The 11,022-nt window shown below is 56.7% G+C and overlaps 2 protein-coding genes across 4 annotated transcripts in view; both read right to left on the bottom strand.

The window, feature by feature from the left end:
• Positions 1–925: 925 nt before the first annotated feature.
• CUNH19orf25 (chromosome unknown C19orf25 homolog) lies at positions 926–4,441 on the bottom strand. 3 transcript variants are annotated; one of them, XM_006101781.3, is made up of 3 exons: positions 4,353–4,441; positions 4,054–4,185; positions 926–1,559 (listed from the first exon to the last, which is right to left on the bottom strand). In XM_006101781.3, the coding sequence occupies exons 2-3, from the start codon at positions 4,181–4,183 to the stop codon at positions 1,333–1,335; spliced, it is 357 nt and encodes a 118-aa protein (XP_006101843.1). In that variant the 5' UTR covers positions 4,184–4,185; positions 4,353–4,441; the 3' UTR covers positions 926–1,332. The 3 variants fall into 3 exon arrangements, with proteins under 3 accessions (XP_006101843.1, XP_023599036.1, XP_014322700.1); XM_023743268.1 differs by having other exon boundaries at positions 4,365–4,418; XM_014467214.2 differs by having other exon boundaries at positions 4,343–4,406.
• An 856-nt stretch (positions 4,442–5,297) lies between these two features.
• Positions 5,298–11,022, bottom strand: part of PCSK4 (proprotein convertase subtilisin/kexin type 4) — an 8,164-nt gene continuing 2,439 nt past the window's right edge. The window contains 13 exon segments of the mRNA XM_014467167.2: positions 5,298–5,431; positions 7,483–7,605; positions 7,863–7,987; positions 8,201–8,380; positions 8,635–8,752; positions 8,824–8,927; positions 9,004–9,104; positions 9,612–9,824; positions 9,908–10,080; positions 10,349–10,437; positions 10,524–10,600; positions 10,693–10,821; positions 10,896–10,988. Coding sequence (XP_014322653.2) covers positions 5,424–5,431; positions 7,483–7,605; positions 7,863–7,987; positions 8,201–8,380; positions 8,635–8,752; positions 8,824–8,927; positions 9,004–9,104; positions 9,612–9,824; positions 9,908–10,080; positions 10,349–10,437; positions 10,524–10,600; positions 10,693–10,821; positions 10,896–10,988 — 1,533 coding nt within the window. The 3' untranslated portion in view covers positions 5,298–5,423.

Here is an 11,022-nt window from a genome sequence, read left to right as displayed (position 1 = left end):
AGTACTTTGTGGGTTTTCCATCCAGATTGCCCACCCTGGGTCCATGTGCTAGAGGCAGGTCAGGCTGTGGGATTTGTGCAAGAAGAGCACTGGACAGGCGGATGCATAGAAGGTAGCTGGAATGTCTCACCGTGATCCTGGCATGAGGGAGGGCTCTGGAGCCCCTAGATTCAAACTCAGGTGACCCAACCTGAAGGCCAGGGACATGCAGGGAGGGGTGACCTCCCAGCCCAGGGCAGCAGGACACTTTGAGACATTAGCAGGTAGGCCAGGGGGTGCTGGACAGTGCAGCCTCAGTGTCCACTGCCCTAACTGGAGCCATGCTAGCATGTTCTGAATGCCTGTGCCCCCAAGGGTTTCAGGGATCTTTCACGTTTAAGCAGGCACCCCTTCTTCCAGAACAAAGAGATGCTGGGTCACCCGTGTCAAGAACTTGCCTTGTTTGTCCAGGTGCTTCCCTAAGCTCATGGGAAACCTGGAAAAGAGTGGCTCACAGAGGTACTGTCCAGAAGGCTGGTGGCAGTGGGGATTTCATCTGAGGGACTTCTTGGGGACACCCATGACGGCTTGGTCTGCCAGGACGGAGGTGACCGGATGAGGGCTCCAGGCAAGTAATAACTGACCAGCCTGTTCTATCTTGGGAGCCCAGGCCAGCATCCCATCTGATGGATTCCACAGCCAACAGGTTGGTCCTGCATCCCAACCATGAACCGGTTGCACAAGTGCTACCTTAGGGCCCATGCCTTAGATTGAGGTGCTCAGCGCCACTGGAGGCCCATGCCTTAGATTGAGGTGCTCAGCGCCACTGGAGGCCCCATCTCAGAGCTGGGCCCTACTAGGCAATCTCTCCTCACATGGCCACAGCCACCAAAGTGAGAAAGGACAGAACCCCCATTGTCTTCTGGAACCTCTGGGGGCCCCACAGTTCATATAAAGACAGGCTCAGTTTAATGGGTGATCAGTGAGCAGGGTTACCAAAGGAAGGGAAGGGAGGATGGGTCCTGAGGCCCCAAACCAAGTCCAGGCTGACAGCAATCAGGCCCCAGAAGAGAAGCCTGGGGGTGAGTGGCATCCACAAAGCCTGTCCTGACCCTCGGTAACGGGCCTGTGCCCGGCTGAGGCAGGTGTGCCCCTCACTCTCCACTGGTCCTGCTGCAACCACACACCGGGCAGGCTCTGTCCCCTGGGGTCTCCGGATACCAAGGCAGGCTTAGCCACGAAACAGAGAGCCCAGAATCTGTTTCTGGGACCCAGGGGCCCATGTCGATGTGACAGGAGGCCATGGGGTGCACTATCCAGGGACTGCATGCTCAGGCGAGCCCAAGGGTCAGTTCAGCCTGAGAAGGTGGTTGAGGCCCCTGACAGTGCCACCTGCTTCACCTGGACGACGTCCTGCTCCAGCTCCTGGCCAGCTTGCCAAAGGTCCTCACACCTTTGTCTTAGCTCATCACCTGCTTGTCTCAGCCGCTGGTTGGTGGCCACATAGGCCCGGCTCTGCTGGTAGAGCTGCTCCTGCTGGGCCTCAGGATTCTCAGCCCTCCGGGAGGAGCCTGGGGAGTCTGGGGAAAGAACACAGACCACTGCTCAGAGAGGGGGCTGAGAGAAGCTTCAATTTACCACCCCTTCTGGTCACGGAAGAGGCCCTGCCTGGGGGTGGGTACCATTCCTGTAAAAGGCACTGACCCCACAATGGAACCGCTAAGCAGGCTAGCTCTCATTCCTATTCTTAAAGCCTCAGATGCAACCTCCTGCCCCCCGAAAAACTATCCCATGGCCCTGTAATCTTGCAAAATCTGACACAGTCAGGAGGCCATAACAACAGGAAGATGTGGACACAAGTCTCCAGGTGACCCCACTTCCTAACAGTGTGCCCAGCCGAAGGAGGTGGGGTGGAGGGGGGTTGAGGGAGCAGGGCAGAAAAAGCACAGCTTCAGCGTCACCCAGAGACATATCCGGGTCCTCTCCGCTCTGCCTGGGCCCGTTTGAATGGGAACAATGCCACCTGCCATGCTTGGTGGCTGTCTGCTGTCACACCCCTGCAGGCCAAATGTCTAGCACAGACCCTACAAACTCTGGTATTTATTAATCACTTTTTCCCACCTGCTTTAGAAATAAGGTGGAAATGCCAGACAGTGCACGTAAAGATTAAGTGTGGTCCTAATAAAAACACGGTCCTGCAGGGGAAGCACCTCTCCCTTGAGCGACCCCAGCACTGCTTGTGCCTCAGTTTCCCCACCCTCCAAATGCTGGCGGACCTGTCCATGATTCTTTTTTTTTTTTTACCTTTATTGTTGAAAATATTACAGATGTCCCCTTTTATGCCAATAATTCTTAAGTTGGGGCTCAAGAAACCTCAGATGACCCAGGCTGGAGATAAATCTGGCTTATTTTCCTAGGACTGCCCATTCAACAGAACATTCCTGGTGATGGGAAAGTCCTCCATCTGAGCTGCCCAATATAGCAGCAGCCACAGATGCCTCTTGGGCACCTGAAATGTGCTACATGGAACAAAGAACTGAAATTTGTTTACTATTATTTAATTTTTAAAAATGGTTCCCATAGCATTTCTCACTTCATATTGCCCACAAGACCCGTGTGTACTATCTTGGTCCTAATGGCCTGAGGGAAGGCACTGTCATCTCTTTTGTTCACCTGTTCAGCCCAATGCTTAGAACAGAACCTGGCACGTAAGTTCTTATTTTTGTTTGTTTTATTTTTGCTTTTTTTTTTTGTTAATCCTCATCTGAGGATATTTGTTTAAAATAAATTTAGCTCCTTTCTTTAAAAAAAAATATTTTATTGATTTGAGAGAGAGGAAGGGAGAGGAAAGAGAGACAGAAACATCAATGATGAGAGACAATCATTGATTGGCTCTCCTGCAGGCCTCACCCTGGGGATCGAGCCCGCAACCTGGGCATGTGCCCTGACCGGGAATCAAACTGGTGACCTCTTGGTTCCTGGGTCAATGCTCAACTTCTGAGCCACACCCAACTGGTCCGAGGATTTTTTAGAGAGAGTGGAAGGGAGGTGAGGGGGAGACAGGGGAGAGAGAGAAACATTGATGTGAGAGAGACACATCGATTGGTTTCCTCCTGCACGCGCCCCGACTGGGGCTGGGGATTGAACCTGCAACCAAGGTACGTGGCCTTAACTGGGAATCGAACCCAAGACCCTTTGATGCACGGGCCAAAGCTCTAACCACTGAAATATACTGGCCAGGGCCATAATAGGTTCTTAATGAAGGTTTGTTGAATGAATAGGCAAACTTCATGGACCAGTACACAATTCACCCAACAACTGTAGGCCAAAGCCATTCGTCACTGACCTGTTATCATCTTCTCCACAAGGGACTGAGCAACTTTTCCCACAAATACATAGTTTTGGCTTTGCAGAGCCAGTCAGTCTGTCCTGACTACTCAACTCTGCCATTATGTCCTGAAAGCAGCCAGCTTCATTCATCCACAAACAGGCATGGCTGTGCACCAACACAACTTTACCGACACAAATCTGAACTTCGTACCATTTACACTTATCACAAAATAATCTCTTAAAAGCGTAAGCGCCAATCTTAGCTTCCTGGCCTTACCAGAACAGGCGGTGGGCAGGATCTGGCTGCGGACCCAGGCCTGAGACGCCCTTCTGAAGACGCGCCCCACTTTACAATGAGAAGAGAGGGCTCCAGAGGGTAAGGATCATGCCAGTCTCTGCTCTAAATCCCACGGTTTCGCCCTAGCCGGTGTGGCTCAATGGATAGAGCGTCGGCCTGCGGACTGAAGAGTCTTGGGTTCCATTTGGTCAAGGGCACATGCCTGGGTTGCTGGTTCGATCCCCATTTGGGGGTGTGCAGGATCTCTCTCATCATTGATGTTTCTCCCTCTCTCCCTCTCCCTTCCTCTCTGAAATCAATAGAAATATATTTTTAAAAAAATAAAAATAAATTCCACGGTTTCAACGGACCTCCTACACCCACCCTCCCACCCGCCGCGCATCTCGCTGCTGGAGTCTTGGGGCGGCCTCTCCCCTGCAGGCCTGCGGGTCCTGGGCTCCCCCTACCTTCCGGGGCCAGGGCAGTGAAGACTGGGTCCTCGGCGGGCGCCCCCCGCACGTCCTCCAGGATCTGCTCCGTCGTGGGGGGCGCCGGGCGAGTGGGCAGCACCACGCGCTTCTTGGCCTTGGAGCCCATCCCTGCAGGCGAGAGAACGGAGCGTCACGAGGGCGTCCACCTCCCGGCCTTTGCCCCTAGGCTGTTCCAACTGCCCGGCCCCGCCCCTCCGGGATCGCCCCGCCCCTTCAGTGTCTAGCTCCACCTCTGCCTCAGTTTCCCTGCTGAAACAGTGCCTACGTCTCCTCACCTGGGCACGCACCCGGAGCTGAGAGCGGCTCTGAACCGACAGTTCTGCTTCCGGTCGGAGTGTGGCCCCGCCCTCCAAGTCCTGAGGCGAACTTCCGGCCTCCTCCTCCTCCGGCCCCCCTGCTCGTCATGAGGTCACGCCCCCTCTTAAAGAGGCCGCGCCCGCGAGCGACCTGGTGTGATCCGAAAGGAGCTGTAGCTGGACCAAAATCAGAGAACAGGAGACCTCAACCTCTCCGGACTGGAAACTCAAGGGGTGGGTGTGGGGTCCAATCCCGGCTTCTCTCCTTGCATAACAAAGCGTCCGAGGCCCAGTTTTCTGCAAAAGGGGGACACAACCCCCAACCCACGTGGCTGTCCTGAGAAAAAAGTTCCTATCCACACAAGGAGGCCCTGCGCACAGAGGCCTTCAGTGAATGCTAGCTATGCCAATTACCAGCGAGGTGGCCAGGGACGCAGGACATACGCCAGCAACTCGCCTGCTGGATCTGGGTCCAGGTCTCCACTCTGATCTCTAAAACCCCCTCCTCTATGGGTGGTGCTGGACCGGCTAGAATAGACAGGCTCAGAGCATAGGGAGATTTTTGTATTTTTTTAAGCAGCTTTATTGAATGTAAGTTACATGCCATAAGTCCACTTGTTTAAAGACTACAATTCTGTGGTTTGCGAATATATATATATATTTGTGTAACCATCACCACAGTCTAATTCTAGAACATTTGCATCACCCCAAAACGAAGCCTATTAGCAGTCACTCCCCTCTACCCTCCACTAATCCATTTCCTGTCTCTGTGGATTTGCCTGTTCTGGATATTTCACATAAATGGAATCACAGACTATGTGGCCTTGGGTGTCTGGCTTCTCTTACTGTTGAGCATCGTGGTTCCAAAGTCCACCCATGTTGTAGTGAGTGTCTCTGCTTCACTCATTTTCAGGGTTGAGTAATGTTCCAGGGTGTGGAGAGACCATGCGTTTATCTGTTCATCTGCTGATGGACACTTGGGTTGTTTCCATCTTTTGGCCGTTGTGAACACGCTTACACAGGTTTGTGTGTGGACTTCAGTTTTCCTGGCTATGTACCTGCAAGCGGAATTGCTGGTTCATTTGGTAACTGTGTTTAATGTCTGTGGAACTGCCCAACGGCTGCCCCAAGTTGGTGCATTTTGGGTGCTTACCGTGTGCCAGGCAGGAAAACTGCCTCTTGCGATCCTTGCATTTGGTGAGAGAGGCGCTATTGGTGCTGTGGCACAGGTGAGGCTACAGAGGCTCTGAGAGAGAAGCCAGGTGCCCCTGGACACACAGACTAGCCCTGACAGGGCTGGGCTTACCTTCAGCCCTCAATCCAGAGATAGGGACTGAGTGGGGTAAGATTCTGGGTGTGTGGGCACGACTAGGACGGCAGCTAGAGAGGATGAGGGAGGGAGATGAGGCTCTCTCCTCCCTTGCTGGCCACCCACTTCTGGTGGGCCCATCTGGGCACCCATGTCTCCTCCTCCAGACAAACTTAGCTCAGGGGACAGTGTCTGGTCCCAAGTGCTGAAGCATCAGCCTCTCACTGCCCAGCTGCAAAGCCCTCAACAGAGCCTTCTTCCCTTCAAGGCCTACAGTTGGGCATCTGAGCCCAGTAGCAGAACAAATTCCCAGGTTCCCAGTGCCACAAAAGGGGGTGGTTTCTGGGGCCAATGGGCTCCTACAACAGGCGAGACCTGCCCCCTTGGAGCCTGAGTGAAGCCCCATAGTCGAGGGCATAGGCCCCCTTTTCACTTCCTCATGGAAGCCCCTCCCCGCTCTGAAAATCGGGACAAATGTGTCCCCACCCCATTGGTGTGTGAGGATAGAGGAGGGGGCATTTAATAGCTCACTCTGTACCCCTTTTCTCACTCCCACACCTCAAGATCCTCTTTCTGTTCCAGAGAGGTGGGAGGCCCACTTTACAAATGGGGAAGTCGGGGCCGTAGGGGGATGAGAGCAATGTACCTCCAGCCCATAATTCCCTCAGCTTCCCGATGACCTTCAGGAAATGGAGTGTAATTTTTTCCCCCCCGGAAATGGAGTGTAATTATTGGAAGCTCGTAGACCCTCTTCTGCTAGTTGTGTCAACCAGATGGAAGGGGGAATGTGGGCTGGTTCCTAGAAGCTTGTCAAAGAAAGCATGTGGGTATCACTAGAAACCCCCACCCATTCCCACCCCCACAGCTGGGGTCTCTGGGCCCCAGACTGACTCTCTTTTCTCTGTGGTTGCTGGGTCCCCCAGGGGCTGATGGCCAGGGAAGGTGATCTTCAAACAGGGCACAGGGGACACCCAACCATGGCTGGGGGTTGGGGGGCCTGGGTGTGCCCCAAAGGATACCAGAGACTTGGCACCTCCTATTAAGCCTTTATTGCAAACTCTGAGCTCAGACATGGTCCCTGAGACTCTGGATAATGTCACTGGCTCTCCCTCCCCTCCCCCCAGATTCTGGGGCAGAGAAGGGATGTTGGTCACCATTGTGGCCTGGCCTCTGCCCAATCCCACCCCACCTTCATCCCAAACACACACACACACACTGATCTGGGACAAGGGAGCAGGGCAGTAGTCCCCACCAGAGACCTAAGCCAAGGTGGGATGTCTCCGGGGTCCAGCCAGCAGTTGGTGATGGGAGTGGCTTCCAGCACTGGGTGGGGGGCTACACAGGGGAGCAGGCAGCCCACGGAGAGGATGCTACAGAGGAGGGGTTTCCCAAAGGCCACGATCAGCCGGGCTGTGGCCTCTGTGGCAGTGGTGGGTTGTTCCAGTGGGCTGGGGGTGGCCTTTGTGGGGGACAGGCCCTGAGCAGGAGCCCCCATGCTCATCCAGTATGTATGGTGGGCAGCAGGCGATGCGGTTGAGCAAGGAGCCGCCACAGCAGGTGTAGCAGAAGTGGCATGACTGTGACTGGGCACCCAGACCCAGCAGTCATTGCCTTCTGGGTGTAACTGAAGTCATTGCCTTCTGGGTGTGACTGAAGTACTGCGATGGGCAGTGGGAGAGGCAGAGGTGGCCCAGGATGTAGACATGGAGGTGAGGCTGAGGCATGCAGCCCTGGTCCACCTACCCTTCCTGGGCCGCACACGCACACTGCCAGCAGGGCCATGCCTCACTGGGCACTCACCCTGGCACAGCCCCTCTGTGTCCCGCTGCACACACGCGCTGCTGGTCACCTGGGGGCCTGGAGGCCGCACTGTCATATCCTCAGCTGTCCCATAGAGCAGCAGTGTGTAGCGGTACAGCGTCCCTGGGCAGGGGTCATGGTGAACACAGGGATAAGGGGAAGAAACTATTGGTGGCCTCATCCTGCCACTTTGGAACCCCACTCCCCAGTCATCCCTACCCCACCCTGAAGCTGCAGACTCAGATAGTGCCCGGCCCCCAGCAGCCATTGTGGGATGATAACTGATTGCCTATTTCTACTATGCAAGATCACTGGGAGCCCCACTGCAGTGGGGTAACTCAGGCAGGCCTCAGAGTTTCCAGCCTGTGCCTGCCTCTCACCCGTGTTGAAATAGAAGCCCTTGTTCTCCAGGCCCAGGGTCCACAAGCCCTGCGGGTCCTCATCCCAGAAGTGGGTGGACATAAAGATCCACTTGTTATAGCCTTGGCCGCTGACGTCGAAGGGTCTGGGACAGACAGGTGGGGGTGGGGTAAAAGGGTGGATGACTATAGTCATGAAGGGGCCACTGAGCCACAGCAAGTGTCTGACTGCAATGCCAAGTGCTGCCTGCAGAAGAGGCCCTCACAGGACTGGTCACCCCTGCGCAGGCCACGCCTGACTCCAAAGTGCACTTGTCCCTCCCTGTGTGGACCCCTAGGGCAGGTCCCCCGACCCTGACCTGATGGCCACGAGTGTGGAGCGGGTGCCCATGGGGCTGGTGAGCGAGATCTCCAGGTCCCCCCGGCGGCTGTAGGACAGTGACAGCTGCACCTGCACATGCTCCAGTGAGCGGATGTAGTTGGCACGGCCAGCACAGGCCGACACTTTCTTTCTCATGTGCATCAGCGCCAGGATGGGGCTATGGGTGGCATGGGGCATCAGGGCCCTTCCTGCTGGCCTGCTGGGGGGGGATGGGCGGCCAGCAGGCAGGGTCTGGGCTCAGATCATGGGGCCCACCTCCAGGATTTACTGAGGCCTCAGGGCCTGCCTCCCAAGTGTCTGCCTGGGTGTTAATGACAGGTGTGGGAGAGGGCTGGGGATGTGACGGTGTTGTGGGAGGAATGGGGAGGTGGCAGGTAATGCACAGTGGCTGGGACCGAGGAGAGTGCTCACGTGGGTTTGCGGAGGACTCGAATGGCACATTTCTTCTGGGGCTGTGTGGGCAGCCATGTGCGAGCCAAGTCTACCAGCAGCCCAGCATCCAGCAACCCATAGCCATAGTGGTGGCTCACTGTGTGTGGGGGGGGCCCGTCACTCACTCTGTGGGCACGGTGTCCCCACCCCCACCGGGCCAGGCAGTACCTTGACGCCCCACGCCATTGGTCCTCCAGTCCTCAGCCTGAAGGTGTGCCTGCCTGGATGCACGAACCACCAAGTGCTGCATGTCCCTCCATGTCAAGAAAGGGCTGGGGGAGGTGAGGGAGTAAGCTGGGGCCACAACTGGGGGGCCAGGGTGGTAGTAGGGTCCCCACTGTCACCTACTTGGCCTCCAGAGCCAGAGCGATTATGCCCGCAGCCAGTGGGGCAGAGGCCGAGGTGCCTGTATGCTTGTCGGTGCACTGGTGGTACAGGTCCGTGGTGACCTGGGGGCAGAGATGGGGACTCGGGGGCCCGGTGCACCTGAAAACCCAGCCCTTGTTCACATGGAACCAGGGACTCAAGAAGGCACTGCAGAGCGTTACGCCAGACAAGGGGCCTGAGCACTGCCCAGGTCCACACCCCAGAAGCACAGGCCAGGGTGTGTGAAGTGGCAACAGTGGGATGGGGCCTGGGACCCATGTCTATGTTCCAGCACCGCAGGAGCAATCCCTGAGAGGAAGGAAGATAAGGGAGCAGAAGGGAAAGGAAAGAATGTGGGGGGACAGGAGGGAGGATGGGGACCCAGGAGGGAAGGTGGGGGAACAGGAGAGAAGGTGAGGGAATGGGGGGGATAGGAGGGAAGGCAGGGACTGGGGTAGAGGGGGCTGGAGGGAAGTTGGGAGGATAGGAGGGAAGACATGGGGACTGGAGGGAAGGTGGGGAGACAAGAGGGAAGGTGAGGGGACCAGGCTGGGCCAGACAGAGTGAGCATGGTGAAGGGGTCCACTCACAATTTGGGGGTCGGTGACAAGGCCACTGCTGTAGGTGGTGGTGAGAGTGGAGGCGCAGGCTTCACTGTACCAAGGCACATGGCCCTGCTGCGTGGTGCTGCCCACAGAGAGAGTGTGGATGCTGTTGGTGTAGCCGTCACAGTTGCAGTTGTCATAGTGCAGGCCGCCATTGCCAGACGCCCAGATGAAGAGCGTGCCTAGCCCACCTCGGCCCTGCAGATGGGGACAGGACAGGGGGTGGGGGTGTCAGCCTTTCATGCAGGCACAGGCCCTCCAAAACCCTAGATCCTGCTCACTTTGGTGACGCCACGCCTGAAAGCTTCTCGGGTGAGGATGCCTGGACCGTCCACCGTTTGGCCATCGTCCTCGGGGCCCCAGCTGGCACTGTAGATGTGGATGTGCTGCGGCTGCAGGCTCAGTGACTGGGCCTCAATGACATCAGTAATGGTGCCATCCAGCATGCGCACGCCTGCACAGGCAGCTGTCGGTCCTCTGCAGACAGCCCTGCCGGCGCCCTCACCCATCCAGGCCAGCTCCAAACACCCTAGCCAGCCCCTCTCTCTGCTCCTGGGGGTGGAGGCATCTGTGCAGGCTCAGCTCTCCACACCCCGAGTCTAAGCAACAAAGGTGAGGGCACCAAGAAGTTTCCTCCCCTGGTTGACCTGCCAAATCTCCCTGGTGTTACCAGCCACCCAGTGCCACCTCATCCAGCCCCTATCCTTGGCGCATCGGAGTACCTCCAATTCGGGCGTTGTAGGCGACACCTGTACCACAGAACCTGTTGTTAGCTATGGCTGCTACTTCCCCAGCACAGCGAGTCCCGTGCCTGGTGTCAGGGCAGAGAGGAGTGTCTGTCACAGCTCACCTGGCCCGCACAGGGCACAAGGGCCACCCCCAGACCCCCAGGCTCACCGGTTCTCATCACTGGGAGTGTATCGTGGTTGGGGGTCTGGGTCATAGTCGTTGAAGTCATAGCTGGCCAGGGGATCCTAAGGGTAAGGTGGGGATGTGAGGGGGTTGGAGCAGGCCATGGGACCGGGGGAGGAGGGGCAGCCCCCGCCCCAGTTCAACTCAAGCTCACATAGTTGGCCCAGAGGTCTGGGTGGTCCTTCTCAATGCCATCGTCCAGGACAGAGACCACGATGCCCTGGCCTGACAGCCCCTGGTTCCAGACTTTCAGGATGTTTAGATCCGGCTGCATCTTGTTGTTCTATGCCAGGTGGGGGCTAGAGTTAGTAGGGCTCTGGCCTGGCCTGGCCCGACCACCTGGCCCAGCCCGCTCACCATGTACCACTGCTTGGAGAACCAGGGGTCTGTGGGTGCCACTAAGGAGCGCTTCACACGCCACTGCAGAGTCTGCTGCTCAAACCACTAAACCTGAGGGGGACATGCAGCAAGGGAGGGGGCTGGA

Source organism: Myotis lucifugus, unplaced genomic scaffold (assembly GCF_000147115.1).
Source record: "Myotis lucifugus unplaced genomic scaffold, Myoluc2.0 scaffold_383, whole genome shotgun sequence".
NCBI lineage: Eukaryota > Metazoa > Chordata > Mammalia > Chiroptera > Vespertilionidae > Myotis > Myotis lucifugus.
The sequence above is the reverse complement of the archived record's forward strand: the minus strand, read 5'-3'. Positions and strand labels throughout refer to the sequence as shown.

Coding starts and splice junctions, on each gene's coding strand:
- CUNH19orf25 (XM_006101781.3), bottom strand. CDS start 4,183: ATGGGCTCCAAGGCCAAGAAGCGCGTGGTGCTGCCCACTCGCCCGGCG. Junction 1,560..4,053: donor CACTGCCCTGGCCCCGGAAG/GTAGGGGGAGCC, acceptor TTCTTTCCCCAG/ACTCCCCAGGCTCCTCCCGG.